Below are 18815 nucleotides of genomic sequence, written 5' to 3' on the forward strand. Positions count from 1 at the left end.
GCAAGAGAAGACATTCTTGGTGAACTCCCTCCCTATATAAGCTGGACTGGCTCCCTCCTCGCTGTGTTTCAGACTTTATTGCTCCATCAGGCTTTAGGAAATTGACTGCTTTTAATGAAAGGACTGGTGCCGGGCTGTTTTATTGTACAGTGGTACCTCCGGCTGCACACGGGATCTGTTCCAGAGCTCCAGTCGGATCCCGAGGTGCCATTTCTGTGCATGCGTGCGGCACGGTTTAGTGCTTCTGTACATGCGCACACAGCGCAACCCGGAAAAATACTTCCTGGTTTGCCGCACACGTATCCCAAAGGACACGTAACCGGAGGTGAACATAAGTACAGGTATCACTGTATTTGTATTGTCTGTCTGTCTATAATTTTAATTCTATCAATGTTTAGTTCTTTTAAAATGACTTCTTCACAGTTACTGTTCTTATTTTTATCTGTAAGCTACTTTGACTTCTTGTCAGTGGAAAAGGCGGGTTATAAATAAATATATACAGTGGTACCTTGGTTTACATACGCTTCAGGTTACATACGCTTCAGGTTACAGACTCCGCTAACCCAGAAATAGTACCTTGGGTTAAGAACTTTGCTTCAGGATGAGAACAGAAATCGTGCTCCGACGGCACAGCAGCAGCAGGAGGCCCCATTAGGTAAAGTGGTGCTTCAAGTTAAGAACAGTTCCAGGTTAAGAACAGCCCTCCGGAACGAATTAAGTACTTAACCCGTGGTACCACTGTAATAATAATAATTTAAGAACATAAGGATTTGCAAGGTGAGTCACACCAAAGTCTAGATGAGCAGTCTATCTCCAATTCAGTCTTTGGACACTCACATACAGGAACAACCTGCTATGAGAATGTCTGTGGATGCATTAAGCAAGCAGGTATTTGACAGGAGAGCTTATCTACAGCTGTTGAGTGTGTAAAGATATGAGGAAAGTAAGGGCCTAAAAGGAAGTGTATTATGCTCAGTTGCACACGGTCCTGAAGACCACAATGCCATTCTTAAGTTCATCCCCAGCATCAACTATTCAAGGGCATACTGCTTCTGATCCCGGAGGCTCTATTTAGCCATTATGTCTGATTGCAATTAGTAAACATAGCTTTACAAAAGGAATAGACACTTTCATAGGATCATTGCCCTTTGTGAACCAAAATTCTATTCATGTCATCTTGTGTCTCCGCACAGCAAACATGCATGGAGAGAGCATGGGCAGTAGGCTGTGTAATATGCAGAATCCCATGCCATTTCCCCCACTCCTAATTATAGCATGGAAGTCATAGCACAAATGGTGTTAATGTGGCATACCATTGATCACTGGAGCAGATCAGGAACTAGGGTAATTGGTATAACTCTGCACAATTTTTTTAATATCGGTTTTGTTTAATAACTAAGGCACACTTGGATGACCTTGCTTTCTTACCAAATACTAAAACACACACATTCATGTGCTCAATACTCCATATCAGGGCTTACTTGACACAAGGTTGCAGAGTTCTGACCTCTGTCATCAGCAAAGGAAGACCATTGTGGCAAGAGGGAAACCAACCTGGTCCTACTGGCCAAAGACAGAGCAGCTGCAGGTGACTTTCTTCCCCTCTCCCCGCCAGAAAGAACACTGTGCTCCCACTGATGAATGACTGTGGGATGCAAAAGCAAGAGGAAAGGGCACTCTGGCCCCATCCATCAGCCAGAGGAGCAAGATCCATCAATTGCTATTCAAGCAAGAACACAATGAACATTAGATTGAACCTGGCCCCAATGCATATGAATGCTTGTGGTTCAAAACTTTGGTCTGGCCTTGAAGAACTGATCTCCCTCCTCTGCCTTTCCCCATCCTTGTGTCTCTTTTAAGTTTGTAAGCTAGATGAGGCATGTAAGCTATGGCCAGCTTCTCTTTCTGTCTCTCTTGATGAGAGGTGCTTTGAGAGACACTTAATTACCTGAAAAGTGGGATGAAAACACAGCAAACAAATAAACATAACTACTTTGTTATATATGAAGCTGCCTTGTCTTGAGACATACCATTGCTCCACCTAGACCATTACAGTCTACTATGACTGGAGTAGTTCTCCAGGGTCCCAAGCAGAGGTCTTTTTCTAGCCTTCTTACCCCAGAGTCTAATGCTCATTGTTCATACACATACAGAGGCTTAAGAAGACAAAACACAGTTTGAAAGATTGTTAGGGCACACTTTTTAATCCAGTCATTTGTGTTAATATACAAATACAGTCTGCATGTTTAGGCATTATTCTCATTCATAAATAATTTGGCCTCCATACATTCACAGGCATGATACAAACAGAATCGTAAGTTACTAAGCACCAGGACTATTTGTTATTCGTCAGAAACCCAGAATTGCTCTAGAAACATAGTTCAGTGGGCCCCTCTTCGGCAGTCTACTGAACACCCAATGAGGAGTTTCTCTGTTAATTAAATGGCAGCTTCTTCAGTCTGCTGGATGAACAGTCCTGAGGGGGATTTCCTTGTGTGTATTAAAAAAAAAAATCATACATACAATGACTGGAGACTGCAAAGCTGTTTTGTGTGTCACACACACAGAAAGAGAGAGCAAATAATTATACCGGCTATCCTTTGGCATAACTGCCCATATACCATGAATGCATATTAGACAATATGTTCAAGCAGGGATGGGAAATGTGTGGCCCTCCAGATGATGTTGGACTCCCAAATCACATCAGGCCCAGCCAGCATGAACAATGGATTGTGGGAGTTGTAGTTCAACAACTTCCAGAGGGCCACGTATTTCACATCCCCACACTAAGCATCTTCTACACCACACTCTTTTAGAGATCAAAGGAAGATGAATTGCACTACGTGTGTCACACTCAGCTGAGCCCCGTTGCCATCCAGCCACTGTCAGCGAGAGGCAAAATTAATCATTTGCAAGATGTGACTTGCCCCACAACACTATGCATTGCGCCACCCTTCTCCAACCAGATGCCCTGAAGATGTTTTGGACTAAACTCACATCTGTTCTGGCCACCACGGCCATGCTGGCTGAGGCTGATGGGAGCTACAGTCTAAAATATCTGGAGGGCACAGAGCTGCATCATATCAAGCAACTATTTGGACCAAACATTTCTACAGTGCTGGGCAAGGAAGTAATTTTTTCATATTACTTTTTTGGGGGGGCCAACTATCGGTACTCTCACAATTATGCTTCCTTTATCATTTTTATGGTGAAACCAGTTCTCAAGACCAGAGGGAACAGATCTCCAAAGGCCACAATTGTGAATTAAGGCCTTTAATACTTTTCAGCATACAATCCAGACATTTTATTTTACATCTTTTTAAAGAACATTAGCTGTTTCTTCTTATAGTCCATGGAAAAATGTCCCCTGGTGTCATTAACTATGGTTCAGTGTCAATTATGCAATCCCAGTGTACAACATGGTGGGGATTTCACAATATGTTAGGCAGTATTAAATTTGCAGACATAACACCTACCTATGCTTGAAAAGAATAAAAACCTAAACCCCTCTACCTACATTATACACAATCATACTGTGTGCAGAGCTACAGATGAGCCTGCTAGGAATAGGCCTTGGTTATAGTTCCTACAGGTTTTCATTGTCTACTGCACACGTGCCTCTACTCCCAAACCCTAATTTTCACTTATGCTAACTCAAAAGCTCCTTGCTATTTATACAAGGTCACTTCTCACCCCTGGTGTACCCTTCATCACTTGATCACAAATGGGTAGTTTTTCACATCATGAACTCTCCAGGGGTTCCCTTTATCAGGCTGATTTGGCAACATGTAAAACTACTCTCTGTTTTATTTGTTTTCAAGTCATTATTCTTGTTGATTACATAAGCAGTTATCAACCTAGATTCGATGATACACCTTTCCTTCAATTAACACATCTGGTGGCAAGCCCCCCCCAAAAAAAATGTATAGAGGGCCATAATGGGATTGTGTGCATGCTTTTGACACAGCACTTCCCACAGCTAATTTAACAATGCAGGTTTGGGTGGTGTTTTTTTTAGAAATCTGAATAACAGATTTGGCCCTTTAGCTGCCAAGGAGCTGTGACAAAACTGCAAAAAACAATCTCCAAGTGGAACAACAGTCCGTGCAACAACTGACATTCAATCCAATTCTCACCTGCCGCAAATGAGACAGGATTTGACTTTGACAGCATTTGTATTTGACCACCATCTTTTATGTTTATAGATTTATCATTACCAAGAATCAGTAATGCACACAGGAACTGCTACACGTAAGACACTGAATTCCATGCTCCTGCCAAGTTTTAATTTTCAGAAGAATTTTAAGCCACAAATTTTTGAAAAGAAGCATTTGCTGTAGTTTTTACAACCTTTTTTCAAGTTATCAAAGAGGGAATTATGCAAATTTGCTTTTTGTTTCTCAAACTGATTCTTCTCTTTCTGAAGGTCAATATAATAGAAGAACTAGGTGTATCTCATCATTTATACTTCTGTAAAATACTTATCAGAAGCTATTCTTGATCATATTAATTATATTTAAATAGTTCATTAGCCTTTGGACCAAAACACACTTTGACACTAGATGAGCTCCTTTATCTAAATGCCACAACCAGACCTTGAGGAAAATATACTAGATGTGGTTCGTCTACTAAAGTACTTGCTTGAATTCTTCTCCCTTTGTCTTTGTCTCTCTTTTTTTAGGGCATAATTAGTTAAAGGGAATGTTCATGTATGTTTGAAAATGTGCACATGTATACATGACATGTTATACTAAAAGAATGAGAGAATACATTTCACACTACAGAGGTAGTACTTTCAGGATTAACACGCACCGGTTTCGAAGTATTCCTCAGATCTTGCAGCTGCTTAGCTGGTTTCCCTACTCCTTCCTCAAACCTCTTCTCCACAACAGGAAGGACAATTTCATGAAGGAAAGATGCATTCTGCCTGATGAATGCTTTCTTCTCAGGGTCCTGTTCACAGCGTAAACTGTAATCAACATGCTGTATGGCCACAAGGATTATCTCCACCAGACTTTCCAGCAGAACCATATGCAGCTCTGGGAAGTACAGTTTGAGAGCTTCCTCCAAGAAGGTCATGGTCTGTTTGGTGAAAGCCACAACAGTATAGCTAAGATTTACCCAGCAGTCATCACCAGTGTACTGATCAAAATTGGTCACACCACAGCTCTTCATCTCCTCTCTAAGTTTTCCTAAAGCTTCAGGGGTCATCAAGTTCATTCTCCTCCACATCTCTTCAGAGTTACGATGTTTCGTAGCCTCCATTATGATATCTTTGTAGCTCTGCAAAGCCCCTTTGATATCCTTCACTAGCAGGGTATGAATGATGAAGGTCAGATCCAAGCCAATCTCACTGAGCTGCTTGCAGTGTTCCATTGCCACCTTCAATAACAAGTTACATGATTAATTTTACTACATCTTTAAGCAGTTGCACAACAGAGACACTCTAAAAGATAACTATCATCCCATTATGAACAGCAGGAAAAACACATGACATACATTCAGGGTTCGAAATGAGCAGGACGCCAGGCACATTTTGTCCCTTAAAGATTCTCCATTTGAGAGCACCTCAAAAAGTCTGGGTGCCATTTTTTGCACCCAACATATTGTCTATCTTTAACATATACTTTGAGGCTTCAAAGCACATACATTTCAGTATCCCTTGAGTGTCAGTCAGGTGCAAAAAGTCTGGGTGCCATTTTTTGCACCTGACTGACACTCAAGGGATACTGAAATGTATGTGCTTTGAAGCCTCAAAGTATATGTTAAAGATAGACAATATGTTAAGGAGTTTAACAATAAAGGGTAGAGTGTTTTGAAAACTGAAGTATGGTACCAGTATTTTTATTGTAAACACCAAATTTAACATGTCATTTCTGCTAAAAATGTGATATTAACAATGTGTCACTTATGTGAATTGTGTATTAATTCATGGTTATCAAAATATTAAATAAAAAGTGTTGCTGACCGCCCCCCACCCCGCCCAGTGGCAACTAGACATTCTGTTTTGGTGCCCACAATCCAGGTCCCAGAAGGCATTTGGCTCCTAGCTTTTCTATCCAAGTTTCTAACACTATATACATTATGGAGAAGAAGATATGACCCAGCATTAATGCCTACCATTCAGCATTAATCCCTACCATTAATCCCTACCTCAGAAAAAGGCAGTCTGTATCCCAGAGTGGGAAACATTTGTTATCCAGAGGGTTGCATTCCCTTGTGAAGAACCTTTAGGGGGGTGTCATATGCCAGTGATGTGCATGACAAGAGACAAAAGGGCCCGAGCAATGGCTGTGACCCTTATTTTTGTACAGTAAGTTGCAACCCAACAACACAAAACTTGGCGATTCTACCAATCTCTCCATCTAGGCAAGCAGGAGGCACTGTCAATACAGTCATACCTTGGGTTACAGACACTTCAGGTTGCGTGTTTTCGGACTGCGCACCACACCGAACTCGGAAGTACCGGGACAGGTTACTTCTGGGTTCCAGTGCTTTGCGCATGCACAGAAGCGCGACCTGCGTGTGCACAGATGCGGCGCTGCGGGTTGCAAACACTGCAGGTTGCAAACGTGCCTCCCGCATGGATCACGTTTGCGACCCGAGCGTCCACTGTAATACATTTCTACCAGGCAAAAGCATTTAAGGAGGATGTGGAGCAGAGCAGGTAAGGGGTATGGCCTGCGAAAGGGATATGGCTTAAAGAGAGTCCAGAGACACCTGGAGGTCACAAGCAGACCCTGGGCAACAGGTTCACTACCCTTGCTGTATCACATTGGATGGAGCAGCAGGTTAACAAAGGTTATCCAGGCTGTCTCTTTCCTTGCAGGATAGGATCAGCCACGACAGTCTCCTTCACCTACATAAAGCAAAGACATGAGATCACCTTTTCCCACTAATCAGGGCAGCTCACTGGAGGAGCAGGTTGCAGAGCAATTCTGTCCACACAAACTTCTCCAAACTTGGGTAAAAGTAATTGCTCAGAACACATTTATTTATTTACTGCATCTTTGTCCCACCTTTTTCTCTAAGGAGCTCAAGGTGGCATACATGGTTTCCCCCCTCCTTTAATCCCCCGCAGCAGCCTGCCCACTAGTGTTCCTAGTTTATTTGGGACTGCCACATGATTAGGGCAGGAAGCGGGTGTGGGCCCCTACACTCCTCACTGTTTTTGCTGGCTGCAGGGAGGAGGCACCTTGGATATCCAGTACAGACTGCCTTTTCCTGAAAAACAAGTAACAACTCCGGAAGGTCTCAATGCCCAAATATAGCAAAATATACTTTGATCAGATAGATGAAATCTGTAAAGTCATGCCATAGCTGTCAACGGTTCCCTTTTTTTAAGGGAAATTCCCTTATTCTGAATAGGATTCCTCACAAGATAAGGAAAAAGTTGACAGCTATGAGTCATGCCACACAACTCGCCCTTTCTGTTGTTCCTAATCTTAAAGGGGAAGGGCTCCTTTATGCTAGAAAAGCAAGAAATGCTTGTGCTGCTCTCCTTCAGAATTAAGCAAAAAGCACTCTAACATTATAAGAGAGTTGAAAAGGGAGAGAGGCACCGAGTGATGGAGAATGTGGAGTACAGGATAGCTAATGCTTCTACTGCAATAAATTATTTACACAGCTACTTTACAAACAGAACACCCCATTTCAGGGCTGGGAACTGGACTAAATGACTCACTGGTTTCCTCCTTGCCCTATATTCTATGACATTATCTGGAAAACTGAAGTAATTAATGTATAAGAATGAAATTGTGGTCATCCAGTGCATGTGTAGTCATGCATAATACACCCACATTTGGGCCTATATTTTCCTCATACCTTCACACACTCGGCAGCAGTGGATAAGCTCTCCTTACTGTCAAACACCTGCTTGCTAAATGCATCCACAAACATCCTCATAGCAGATCGGGCCCAGACAACAAAGGCAGAATAACATCCACTGTTGCCTGCAAAGTCTGTCTCGAACTCCCTTGCAGTCTCTAACAGGCTGGTGAAGAAGACATGGCAGAGCTTGTGAATATACAGCAGAGTGGCACCTTCAATGCGCAACTGGCGGATGGCTGTGTGTACTGCAGCTTCCCTGTTCCTCAAGAAAAGTTCACATGCTTTGGTTGATTGACCCAAGCGGATGAGCTGAGAAACAGCTCGGCGGGTAGCTCTAGGCCCACCCCGTAGAGACCTATCTGGAGAAAGTTCAAACACAAGCACATCCGTGAGCTGTCGGACTCTTTCGTCCACTTTTGTTCGTAGTTCCCTGACTGGCTGGGTCACAGGCTTATCTCCCAGGTACTCATTCAGTTTATCTAGCAAATCAACTGCCCCTTCAAAGTCTCTCTGAGCAATGCAGACATCCAGATCCTCGGGCAGCTCCTGAATCCATTCTAGGGACAAATCCACCACTTCTTCTTCTGGTGTTGCCTCCTCTTCATCCTCCTCCTCAAAAGGATTGGTGGCTTCTGGAGGGGAGGGGGGAGGGGCCCGCACTGGGGCCTCCTGCTCCAGCCGCCGCTTCTCACTGAGGACCCGATTCCTCTTGGTCTCCTCCAACACTTCCAGCCACTCTTTCTTGATCTTGGCGTTCTCCGCTTGGAAGATACGGCTCTCGGGGAACATGAGCAGCTTGAACATGTCCTTCATGGGTGGGTTGTCCTTGACGTTGACCACCGCCAGCCCATCCAGCGGGTAAAGGGCATCGTACCGGTATGCGCCACGCCGGTTGGGGAGCCACGCCGCCACGAGCAGGCAGTCGTTCATGAGGAAGGCGTGTACCCTCTGGACCTGCACCATGTGGTCGGCATCATACTCCACGAGGTCCCCGTTGTAGACCAAGTACTTGCCGGGGCTCTCCGGCAGCAGGTCGCGGCAGCCCTCCACCTTCTCCAGGAGGGTGGTGAGGGTACGCTGGCGGCCCTCGTCGCTGGCAGCGTTGTCTTTGGCCGAGAGGGCCAGGAAGGGGTTGGTGTGGGGGTCGGCGGCGGCCCGCCGGGCGCCCCCCAGGGCCGGGTCGTCTCGGTCGGCGGCGCTGGCCTGCTGCAGGAGGGCCTGGGTGACGGCCTCCATGATGCCCTTCTGCTCGGTGAGGATGTGGCTCAGCTGGTACATCTCGCTCTCCAGGTAGCTGATCTCGCGCGCCGTCTCGATGAACTGCCGGTAGTTCTGGTAGACGTTGCGCTTGAGGCTCTGCGCCGTTTCCTCGCTCAGCGCCTGGATGCGCTGCCGGTGTTCCTGCAAGTCCCGGTCGCCGTCCGACTGCTGAGACAGCTGCTTCACGTACTCCTCCGCCGCGTAGCTGCCGGACTCCAGCTGCCGCCTCAGACGGCTCCCGCCGCCGCCGCCGCCCGCAGCCCCCTCGCCCACAGACAGCGCCATGTCCGAACCCGGAGCAACGAGAGAGCGGAGCGAGGGGCAGAGAGGAAGCAGGCCAGCGCCAAACGCCTAGCCGCAAGAGCGCCTGCGCCGGACGCTGACGACCTCGCGAGCGCGACGGAAGAGAGAGGGCGTGGAGCTGCCGGCGCAACGGCGAACCAGACCCAGCGAGTAGAGCTACACACGGGGAGGTACTTCCGGGCTTAGCGGGGCCCCGCGCAAGCGCGTAACGAAACCTGAGTGGATGGGGATGGATGGAGGAGAAAGGGAGGCGCGCCTCTGTGCTCCTCCTAGGGCAAGTTGTTTGGCGCATGCGCCGGAGTTTGAAGAGTTCGCGACCGGCGGCTGGCTGGCATTCTGCCTGGGCGAGATGGACGGCGACTTCTTGCTGGCCCTCCGGCTGCAGGCGGAGTGGGAGGCAGAGGACGGGGAAGCTCAGGGGGCCAAGGCGGTGGCCGCCGCCGCCTCCCCTGCCGCCTCGCCCGGTTCCCCGGCGCGGCCGCTCTCCGTCGTGGACAGCGCCTGGGAGCTGCTGGACCCGAGCCCCGACGTGCGAGGCCTCTTCCTGCAGTTCAACGAGACCCTCTTCTGGGGCCGCCTGGCAGCCGTGGAAGTGAAGTGGAGCCCGCGCATGACGCTGTACGGGGAAGGCGCTGCGGGACGAGGCAGAGGCGGCTCTGAATCGCCCTGAATGTTGCCCTTAAGGCTGTTACTCGCTCTGGGACCTGGGGGGCGGGGAGGGTAACAAATGCTAAAAAAATCATGATAATAATAGTGGTTTTTTGTTTGCTAAAAATGTTTAGGGGTACTCTCATTTTGACTCAAGAGACTTTGATCTAGTTTTGGTCTTGTTCCAGGTGGCATGAGCCCTGTATTCACAAGCACACAGTCAGAAAACAGCTTCTCTGTACAGTGGTACCTCGGGTTAAGTACTTAATTCGTTCCGGAGGTCCGTACTTAACCTGAAACTGTTCTTAACCTGAAGCACAACTTTAGCTAATGGGGCTTCCAGCTGCTGCCGCGCCGCCGGAGCCCGATTTCTGTTCTCATCCTGAAGCAAAGTTATTAACCTGAAGCACTATTTCTGGGTTAGCGGAGTCTGTAACCTGAAGCGTATGTAACCTGAGGTACCACTGTATTTGTATACTGTGTGTGGGCTCCTGGTGCTTGTTTACAACTTGAGGAGCATATTGTATTCTGTCTTTTATCTGACCTTTGTGAGAGATGCAGTTCTTATAGGAGAGGGCGAGTTGTGACCCCCCCCCCCAGATATTGCTGTATCCTGACAATTCTCCATGCTGAATGAAACTGGAATCCAACAATATGTGGAGGGCCGCAGGTTTCCTGCACTACATGGTATCACAAATTTAAAAATCAATAACTTGTTATGTCTCCTAGCATACTTGCTGCAGTGTGATGACATTGTTTGTAAACTAAATATTCTAACTCGAATTGTAACAGAATTGGAGAAAGTGCCTGCTTTCTTAACTCTCAGGAGGTCTAGTCCAGCCACTAGCAGTGGGACCTAATGTTTAATAAGAGTACCTAATGCTTAGCAAGTATTGTTTGTGTCTCAGTAAACAATTTGCCTTTCTTATTTGTATTTCTAGGTGTGCAGGAGTTTGCTGCTATGAAGGCCGTGGTGGAATGTGCTCCATCCGGCTCAGTGAACCACTTTTGAAGTTGCGGCCAAGAAAGGATCTTGTAGAGGTATTCCTCTTTTGTATATAGATATGAACCCAAACATGTGCATTTCTTGCAGCTGATATGTACATTCCCAAAGTCAAGTGTATCTTGTAGTTTTGGAAACAAACATGTTTACCAGTGCTGTAAATAGCTATCTTGCAGCTACTTCTGCAAAGACAGGAGAAGCAAGCAGCTCCTTGCTGCTTGCAGAGACTTCTCCATCCTCTCCTGTCCTTTAGTGGTATTTTTTACCCATCATTTCCCCTTATAATGTAAATGTCTCCTTGAAATATTGTGTTTATTTCTCACAAAATATTTCTATGTGATACCAGCATAGGGTGCAGTAATATAAATAAAATCAACTGATACAATTAGAAGCATAAAAGTAAAAGGAACAGATAAAATCACACCAAAAGATAAAATCACAGCAATCAATCAAAATCTAACTATGTAGTCGACCCTCCCTCCCCCTGAAAAGTCTGGTGGAATAGGTGTGTTTTCAGCTGATCCCCAAAACTGTTCTGTGTTTTAAGGGGGAGGGTATTCCATAGTTGGACTGCCAGTACAGAATAAGCCCTCTTTGCTGCATAACAGGTGCCCCTCAGATGCTTACTGTAACAACCAGGGAGGCATCAGCTGCTGATCTTAACACATGGAAGTATTGGTGTGGGAGGAAACAGCTCTTCAAATGTCTGTGTCCCAAATTAAGATTTTATGAAGCTGGGATCATGTCTGACGTATCCCAGAGAATGGAAAACTGGAAGCAAGAAGATTTTAAGGCTTATTTTTTAATTAACTACCATTTCTTATCATAGCCAACTTAACAGTAAGTAATCAAATGTTTTATGTTAGGACATAGCAATTTAAGTAATCGTGTAATATTTTTAATTTCAGACCCTCTTACATGAAATGATTCATGCCTTGTTATTTGTCACTAATAATGACAAAGATCATGAATCCCATGGCCCGGAATTCTGCAAACACATGCATCGGATAAACCGCCTAACTGGAGCCAATATTACAGTAAGCATTCTGTGTAACGAACACTAGTTTGTAGATTTGTAAAACTGATTTTGGAATATAAAATGAATCTTTTAAATGTTTAGATTTAAAAGATACTGCGGCAAACAAGCACACTGGAGTCAGTGGTTATTTTGACATTGGTAACTTGCAGTGTAAAATCAAATATATCAAGCTGATCACCAGATTTCTTCTGATTTTGATAAGGTGTGAACTGCAAGTTTTGGCCATAATCCAGAAAACTTGAATTAGCATAGAGAATCTCTGAAGTGTACTCTGGCCTGGTCCAGACATTGCAGCCAAATCATGGTTTAGTTGTCAGGAGCATGCTGCAGGCTCTCTCCTTCTGTATCACTAATGAATGGTGATCCCATCTCCCACTTCCTGCTTTGTTGTAACCAAAGTGCAGTGTCGCAGGTGGAAGGCCACACTCCAGAGTTGCACTTTGGGAAGGGCGTTTGGACGCCGCCCTGAACATCTTGGTTAAAGCGACTTTTATTATAAATGAGGGAATATGTTTTCTCCAGCATACAATACCCTTCCGAGACTGCGCTCTTTCTTGTACAATAAAAATCAACACTGCTGTCCTCTTCCCCAGTTAAGTCCCTTATGGTGCTGTGGTGTTGCTTGGGTTTCCCTGTGAGGCAGTGCTCTCTTGCTGCTCCCCTGGCACTGCAGGCTGCCAGAGACTCCTGCACCTTACAGCCATTCTGTCCTCCACAGCCACTCCCAAACAGTGTTAGAAACTGAGATATGAAAGCCAGGACCTAAATGGCATCTTGAACCTAGGTCATGGGTGCAACAACGGAATATCCAGGTGTGCCGAAAATGAATGAACTGCAGCTAAAATATTACGTTCATTTTTCACATAGTCTAGTCCTTCCCCTGCCCACCTCTCTATTATTCTTAAGAGGGTCTCCTCTCCAGTCTTCAGAGAGTAGCTGGAAGTGGGGAGGCAGAAAAAGGTCCTCCTTTCCTTCCACTATGCAGTTTAAATTTGAAATCTCAGGTGCAGTACTGCGCCCAGAGTTCAGAAACTGCTCACGCTAATGAAATTCCCTGTCACAAAATGCACCTAGAACAATGGGAGTTTCGAACACTGCTCCCAGAACTGAGTCACAGTCTCCCTCACCAGATGCATTTCACAAACACTATGACATGTATTTTTTCCTCAGTAGCCCACGATTCCGTCTCTTCTCCCCCTAACTGCCCCAGCTTTCTCCACATTCCAATTCCCCTGGCAAAAGTTGCCAAGAGTGAGATTTTTACTTATCCTCAGGCAAACTAGCCTTATGAAATATATCAAATCCAAAACAGAAAGATTTTTTAAACCCCCCTTACTAAGCCCCATGAATCATTTACCACAGCAGCCTTCCCCAACCTGGTGCCCTCCAAATGTTTTGGACAATACTACCTAGTACGTCCAGCTGGAATTAGTGAGAGATGCAGTCTGAAACATTTGGAGGGCACCAGGTTTTGGAAGGTCTCCATGGTGTGATGTGTGAGTTGGGAACATTGTGGTTATTGTCAATCATAACTTTCTTATGATTTCTTAGAGCCAGTGTGGTGTAGTGGTTAAGAGTGGTAGACTTGTAATCTGGTGAACCGGGTTCGATTCCCTGCTCCTCCACATGCAGCTGCTGGGTGACCTTGGGCTAGTCACACTTCTCTGAAGTCTCTCAGCCTCACTCACCTCACAGAGTATTTGTTGTGGGGGAGGAAGGGAAAGGAGAATGTTAGCCGCTTTGAGACTCCTTAGGGTAGTGATAAAGCAGGATATCAAATCCAAACTCTTCTTCTTTCAAATAAAAATAAAAAATATGGTTTGGAGTGGGTTTAAGATTCTAATTTGGATGCAAATGTTGTTAACAATAACCATCGCTCAACTGCTTCAGACATTACAGCAAACTGAATATCGCAAGACAGGAAATTAGCATGTGTCTCTATAGAACTGAACATACACGCCCCTGAATACCTCCAGTTGCCAAACCATGGTGTCGCCTTGATATTTGAAACAGACCACAGAATTCTGGTGTTAGTAGATACCGTTTTATTTACTTCTGTGTTTGGGGGCAGCTCCAATATCCATGTGGAACTCTTGCCTGTAGTGACTTGGGAACCCCGGTAGGCCTGATTCCATCAATCTTCACGGTGGGCTGTGAGTTAATCTGGTGTCACTGCAAAATGGAAATGAATGTTCTGCATTAAGAAAAACATGTTGGTTATGTTTAGATCTATCATGAGTTTCATGATGAAGTGGATTCCTATCGCCAGCACTGGTGGCGATGCAATGGTCCATGTCAAAATAAAAAGCCGTATTTTGGCTATGTGAAGCGTGCAATGAATAGAGCGCCATCTGCAAATGACTTCTGGTGGGCTGAGCACCAACAGACATGTGGAGGTACATATACCAAGGTCAAGGAGCCGGAGAACTACACCAAGAAAGGCAAAGAGAAGGTCCCACAATCAAAATTCCTAGCTGATGGCAAAGGTACTTGAATATCATTTAGTTATTACCATCAGAGGATGATGATGTTATTTCCAGCATCATAACCATTTATACACTGTTTTTCATCAGTTGATATTTCAGGGTGGTTTATAGCATAAACCAAAGAGTACATAACTAAAAGTGTTAAGTGGGGGAAAAGATTTTTCTGATGAATGATCGCTCCTAGAGATGTAATAGAGTGCTGCTGGTGAATTTTTTCCAAATATGTGATTGTTCTGTGTATTTCTGATGTATTTGCAGGAAACGCTAATGGAGGCAATATGCAGAACCTTATTCCTTTTAGTGGAAAAGGATATATCCTTGGAGGAAAAAGCACTCTGTCACCATCAGAGAGGACCACAAGTCCAAGCAATGATAAGAACAGATTGCTGCTCAGTTTGCAGCATCATTCACCTTCTGGTTTGATAAGATCGAATCCTCAAAATGCAAGCATATCCTCACCATTTCCTTCTGAAGGTGATAAGAATAGCTTTGCTTCCTATGTTACACTGCCTAAAATATCAGTTGCTAACAAAAAAGCGTACACTAATGTTAATGGCTCACCCATTAAACATGTTTCTTTTAATGGAGGAAGATCAAAGTCAAGCCCTATAAATGTTACATGGGACTTACCCTCGAAGACGACACCAGTAAAAAGCATTTCTGGACCATCTACTTCAACTCCAAAACCCCATAGTTCATCTCATAGAAATAGCAGCACACCCAGTGGTGGACCAACAAAACGGGCAAAAATGGAAGACACTGCTGCCTTTGAAAAATACTTTATTCAAAAAACAGATCCAGAGTTGACCAGCCCTTCTTTGAAGAGAAAGCATGAACCAATAGCTTCAGAAAGGCCAGCTACTTCTGCCACTGATGAGAACAGAAAAGTTTCCTGCCCTGTCTGCAGTTCTGAAGTTTTGGAAGCTAAAATTAATGAACATCTAGATTCCTGTCTCCAAGATACCTTAACATGATTCTGACATTAAGACGGTGCTTTGCTCAGGGGTTATCAATCTTGACTGTTTCATGTGTATTTATTGTCTTCCATATTTTGGTGGGAGTGGGGAGGGGACTTATGACATCCTCTTCTATGTGAAGGAAGTTTTCTTCAGCTTGGAATAGTGCTAGTAATGCCACCAACTGTCAGCACACATTTATAGCCATGAGAGAAACAAATTCTGTTCTAAAGCAGGCATAGGCAAACTCAGCCCTCCAGATGTTTTGGGACTACAGCTCCCATCATCCCTGACCACTGGTCCTGTTAGCTAGGGATGATGGGAGTTGTAGTCCCAAAAACATCTGGAGGGCCAAGTTTGCCTATGCCTGTTCTAAAGAAAGAAACATGCATGGTTTTTAACTGACTTATTTTTAAAAGCCTATTCACTTGTTCAGAATACCTGTTTGTTTTATCTCAAAAACTGATTTCAAGCCTGTTTTGCAGACTACTGTTTTCGAGCTGTTTAATATCAACGGAATACAAAATGCATGTGAATTCATATACTTTCACCTTTGCTTACATTTGAATCAGACTTAATTTCCTGGAAGCAACACATTTTATTATAATAAATAGAGATGGTTAAAGCTGCACTCATGAGAAGTTTTCACAGAGCTTTAAAATGTTCTAGGAGGGAGGGTTAAGTCTCCAGAGTGAGGCACTGTCCCTAGAACTGTTCATTGGCCCATCTCATTGTTATAGATGCTGCTAATGTGTCTGAAGATTATGGGAAATGTTTTTGTGAGAGAAGATGGGATAGATGAAGTAGGACAAATACCTTTGTATATTTGAGGAGCCATATGTGACATAATGGTTTATATCCTCAGGCTGTCTGCAACAGATGAGATACATTTAATTCTGGAATCAGACTGAGATCTCACAAGTCTCACTTTTTAAGTGATGCAGAAGAGCAGTTTGCTGTTAAAAAATCTCCACTTTCTAGAGTTCAGTTTTGTTCTAATAATTTATACATTCAGCAGGAAAAATGTTGATAGAGATCTGGGATGTATTATCCCTCTGCTTCATGCCATTCTGGTTATGTTCATTTCTGAGCCCCAAGTGTCAACATGATTGCTTGTTGACAATTAGTATGTACCATTTTTACCCCCCCAATGGTTGAATTTGGTTAAATATCTAGAACTCTTTCCACAAGCCAGAAGGTCTTCTTTTCATCTATTAGGTACACGTGTGCCTGTAAATGAAGCTTTCAATTACGTTGTATCTTATGTTGAGCATTTGACAGCCAACTGATAAATTTTAAATAAAAATAACTTTTCAGAAACAGCACTTGAAATTCAGGGTTCTGTTCTATAAAAGTGGGCTAGAAATTCCAAAATCTGCCAATTCTAAAGGTGCTGGAAAATTCAGTGCAGGTTAACGGAATTCAGTATTGTTTTATGTACCGTATTTTTCGCTCTATAAGACGCACTTTTCCCCTCCTAAAAAGTAAGGGGAAATGTGTGTGCGTCTTATGGAGTGAATGCAAGTGGGAGGCTCTGCTCAGTGCTCCCTTTAAAGAGCTCCGTGGAGTGTGTGTGCGGCTCTTGGGGGCTTTTGGGGGAGCCTTTCTCTCGCTGCCCTGAAGAGGTCCCATAAGCCAGCAGCGATCCCTCTTGCTGTCCTGGCTTCTGGCTTAGCCGCGTGCAGCCTCTTCCAGGCAGGGGGAGCCTTCATCCTGCTGCCCTGAAGAGGCTTTGCCTGGCTATCCCAGAAGCCAGAACAGCAAGAGGCTATCCCAAAAGCCAGATCCCTCTTGCTGTTCTGGCTTCTGGGATTCAGCATATTTTTTTTCTTGTTTTCCTCCTGCAAAAACTAGGTGCTTCTTATGGTCTGGTGCATCTTATAGAGCGAAAAATACGGTATTATTTTCATTGTGTTTAAAGAAAATTAACACCCCATTGTTATTGTGGTGATTCAGACTATATATTCAGCTGGTAACAAGTATCCTGCAGATGTAGACCACACTGTTTCAGTGATTTGATGTGATGTTCTGTGATATACTTTTTCTTAATCAGTAAAGTAACAAAAGACATCTGATCTCAGTGATCAGCATGGTCAAGCATCTGTCCATGTGCCTGCAAATACCCCGCCACTGACTGGAGCTCCTGAAACTGGGTACTACTGGCAAGGAGGAGAAGGAGCAGCAGCTACCATCTTATTGCTGCTCAGCCAGCAGTTATTTCACCAGGCTGTTCTGTTAGGCCTCTTGTCATTGCCCAAGAGACTGAGAAGTGGCCTTCAACAATGAGGAGAAGCAGCAGCAAATACGTTGATGAAATGGCTGCTGAATAGGTGAGTGACAGCTGAGGAGAGGAGAAGGTCCAGCAGCTACTGCCAGTGAGCGGGTGAGGATCTGTGATCTTGGCCCCACTTTTAAGGGATATATTGCCTGAGTGTCTTCAAGTCATCAGACCCAAAAGTTAGTCGGGATTTCCCTCACTGAACTAATCAGCGCTTTACATTTGAGAAGCCTTGTACTATTATCAGGGCAATTAAAAAAAAAAGTGCAATCTCCAAGTATTGAGGGAAATGCTCCAAAAGACCTCATTTAAAATTGCTCTGTCCTGTTAGGGTTCCTGTGTTCCAGTTACTTAATTGTGGAACACAGCAAAAACCTGTCCTTCTCAAGGAATGCAAGTGGTAGCAAATGCAAGTTCAATTTTTGTGCACTTTATAGTAAACTAAACATGGGTGATGGTTGCAACTAGTTGTGGTTTTTTTACCAAAACATCTGTTAATATATAATTAAGAGCAATAGAGGAGGATTCACCCTTCATTTATCCCACATGTCAAATAGGCAACTATCTTCAAAAGTACTGTTCTGTGGCTATCCTTAGCAATACCGACTCTGCAAATCAAATTATTAAGTAGAACTTAAAGCAGGCACTTCTTGTTTAACAAGTTATGCAAGAAACACTCAAGATTTGTAGTCTGAGAGCATATGAGACTTGTCACGAGATTTTAGTGAGTACTGTGCAATTTTGTGCATTCAGACTGAGCTATAGAAATCCACAATTCTCTGATTAAAAGCACTAATCCAGTGGTTGCCAACATGGCAACAATGGATCTAAAGGCTAGCATCTCCAGTTCTAATCCTTACAAAATCTAGGCTGCTTGCGTATTCTTTTTTTAAAGATGGTTTGTCTAATGCAGAGGTTTCCAAACTTTTCATATTGGTGACACGCTTTTTAGGCGGGCATCATTTCACAACACAGTAATTCAGTTTTACTAGCAAACCAGAGGTTAAGCAAA

The 18815-nt window shown here is 44.3% G+C and overlaps 2 protein-coding genes across 3 annotated transcripts; one reads left to right on the forward strand and one right to left on the reverse strand.

The window, feature by feature from the left end:
* Nucleotides 1-2183: 2183 nt before the first annotated feature.
* On the reverse strand, nt 2184-9375 carry EXOC8 (exocyst complex component 8; the record flags this gene model as incomplete). Its single annotated transcript, XM_083606028.1, has 2 exons — nt 2184-5382; nt 7825-9375. The coding sequence occupies 2 exons, from the start codon at nt 9373-9375 to the stop codon at nt 4774-4776; spliced, it is 2160 nt and encodes a 719-aa protein (XP_083462154.1). The 3' UTR covers nt 2184-4773.
* Nucleotides 9376-9606: 231 nt separating this feature from the next.
* On the forward strand, nt 9607-16847 carry SPRTN (SprT-like N-terminal domain). Of its 2 annotated transcripts, XR_014546236.1 has the most exons (6): nt 9607-10011; nt 10983-11082; nt 11953-12081; nt 14311-14569; nt 14828-15757; nt 15904-16847. XR_014546236.1 is itself a non-coding variant. In XM_083606062.1 (5 exons), exons 1-5 carry the CDS (start codon nt 9617-9619, stop codon nt 15541-15543), a joined length of 1599 nt encoding a protein of 532 aa, XP_083462188.1. In that variant the 5' UTR covers nt 9607-9616; the 3' UTR covers nt 15544-16847. The 2 variants fall into 2 exon arrangements, 1 of the variants encoding a protein (XP_083462188.1); XM_083606062.1 differs by having other exon boundaries at nt 14828-16847.
* Nucleotides 16848-18815: the final 1968 nt, after the last annotated feature.

The sequence above is a fragment of the Podarcis filfolensis genome (assembly GCF_964270895.1).
Source record: "Podarcis filfolensis genome assembly, chromosome: 3".
NCBI classification, from domain to species: domain Eukaryota; kingdom Metazoa; phylum Chordata; class Lepidosauria; order Squamata; family Lacertidae; genus Podarcis; species Podarcis filfolensis.

What these genes read in the sequence shown, in the direction of transcription:
- SPRTN (XM_083606062.1), top strand. Translation starts at nt 9,617, where the DNA reads ATGGGGATGGATGGAGGAGAAAGGGAGGCGCGCCTCTGTGCTCCTCCT. An exon ending in CAAGAAAGGATCTTGTAGAG is followed by an intron (nt 11,083 to 11,952) that starts GTATTCCTCTTT and finishes TTTTAATTTCAG; the next exon opens with ACCCTCTTACATGAAATGAT. An exon ending in ATTCCTAGCTGATGGCAAAG is followed by an intron (nt 14,570 to 14,827) that starts GTACTTGAATAT and finishes ATGTATTTGCAG; the next exon opens with GAAACGCTAATGGAGGCAAT.